Raw genomic sequence first — 1,637 nt, 5'->3', positions numbered from 1 at the left:
CCACCAGGGAGAAGGGGCATACACATTTACCTCTCCTCTCCCTGGGACCCCTTAGGCTCACACTCACAGAACTTAGTGTCTGTGCCAAGCACTAGACCAGAGTCTTACATAATTTCTTTAATCCTTTAAGCAGCTCCGTGAATCAGGCCTGACTCTCCCTATTATATCCCGACTTCTAAAGGAGACATACGATTTGATTCAGTAATTCCCCTTCTAGGAATTCATCCTGAGGAGATGTGCCAAGTGATGTATGTTCAGAGATGCTCATCACTGTGTTATTTATCACAGAGGAAAATTTGAACAATATCCTGAGGTAAGTTTGGATCCATTCCTTGGAACATTAGGAAAACATTAAAAGAGCTGTTTTTGAGGAATTTTTAATGAAGTGAGAAAATGTTCATAATATAATATTAACTATAAAAAGGGTATCAGTTATACAGCATGATTCCAATGTTTATATACGTATATATACACACACATACACACATATATACATCAAAAAAGAAAATACACCAAAATATCAACAGTTTTATCTCTGGGTGATAGATTTGGGGTGATTTTTATTGTTTCTTTATCTTCTTAGGAATTTTTTATTTTATTTTTTTTATTTTTATCCAAAATGTGTTTATTGAGATGGTTTCCCACTCATCTTGATTCAGAGTGCCTTTAGTGCTGCTTCCTCCTAAAGGAACATCCTTCTGTAAGCCTTGCTTTTCCTCCTGTAGGCTGGCAGAGGACAGTGGAGCAGCCAACACACAAAACTACCGTTTGTGCATGGCTAAAGACCGTGGTGATTTTATAGCATCCTGGGCATTTCACATCCATGAAGTAGGAATTGGGGCTCTGCACCAGGCGTTTCTTCTTGTGTTTCCTCTTCTCCTTTTCTGGGGAGGGATGAAGGAGATCCTTTGCGAGAGGCATGTTCTCGTGTGGGTAGGTCGTACCGCCGGAAAGGCTCTTCTTAGGAATTTAAACTATGAACATTATTCACCATGTTGTGCTCTTGCGACACATGCACTTTGCTATATATATGTTAATACTTCAACAGATTTTAAAAACATATCCATAGTTAATAGGCAATAACAATGGTTGCTTCAGGCGAGGCACGGTGGCTCATGCCTATAATCTCAGCACTTTGGGAGACCGAGGAGGACAGATCATAAGGTCAGGAGTTCAAGACCAGCCTGGCCAACATAGTGAAACCTCATCTCTACTAAAAATACCAAAATTAGCCGGGCATGGTGACATGCGCCTGCAGTCCAAGCTACACGAGAGGCTGAGGCAGGAGAATCACTTGAACCCAGCAAGCACAGGTTGCAGTGAGCCGAGATCGCGCCACTGCATTCCAGCTTGGGCGACAGAGCGAGACTTTGTCTCAAAAAAAAAACAAAAAACAGTGGTTGCTTCATGAGGAGAGAACTGTGTGGCTATGAAACAGGAAGGAGAGGGAGACTTTAACTCTTTACTATTTGCATCTTTTGAATTTGGAATCATGTGAGTTACGTAACCTACTCAAAAATTATTTAATTACATTTTCAAAAAAAATAAGCTACAAGAATGCATATATTCTTTAGGAAAAAATGTTAATTTCAAAAACCATCCCCAATTTATGGATGAGAGAACAGAAGGTCACAACT

General features: G+C 40.1%; 1 protein-coding gene across 1 annotated transcript; it reads right to left on the bottom strand.

Moving 5' to 3' along the window:
* Positions 1–607: 607 nt before the first annotated feature.
* LOC115900794 (40S ribosomal protein S27-like) lies at positions 608–949 on the bottom strand. The gene has a single exon (XM_030942673.1). The coding sequence runs from the start codon at positions 919–921 to the stop codon at positions 667–669; it is 255 nt and encodes an 84-aa protein (XP_030798533.1). The 5' UTR covers positions 922–949; the 3' UTR covers positions 608–666.
* Between the last annotated feature and the right edge of the window lie 688 nt (positions 950–1,637).

The sequence above is a fragment of the Rhinopithecus roxellana genome, chromosome 12, assembly GCF_007565055.1.
Source record: "Rhinopithecus roxellana isolate Shanxi Qingling chromosome 12, ASM756505v1, whole genome shotgun sequence".
Taxonomy (NCBI): Eukaryota; Metazoa; Chordata; class Mammalia; order Primates; family Cercopithecidae; genus Rhinopithecus; species Rhinopithecus roxellana.
This window is presented reverse-complemented; position numbering and strand designations above follow the sequence as displayed.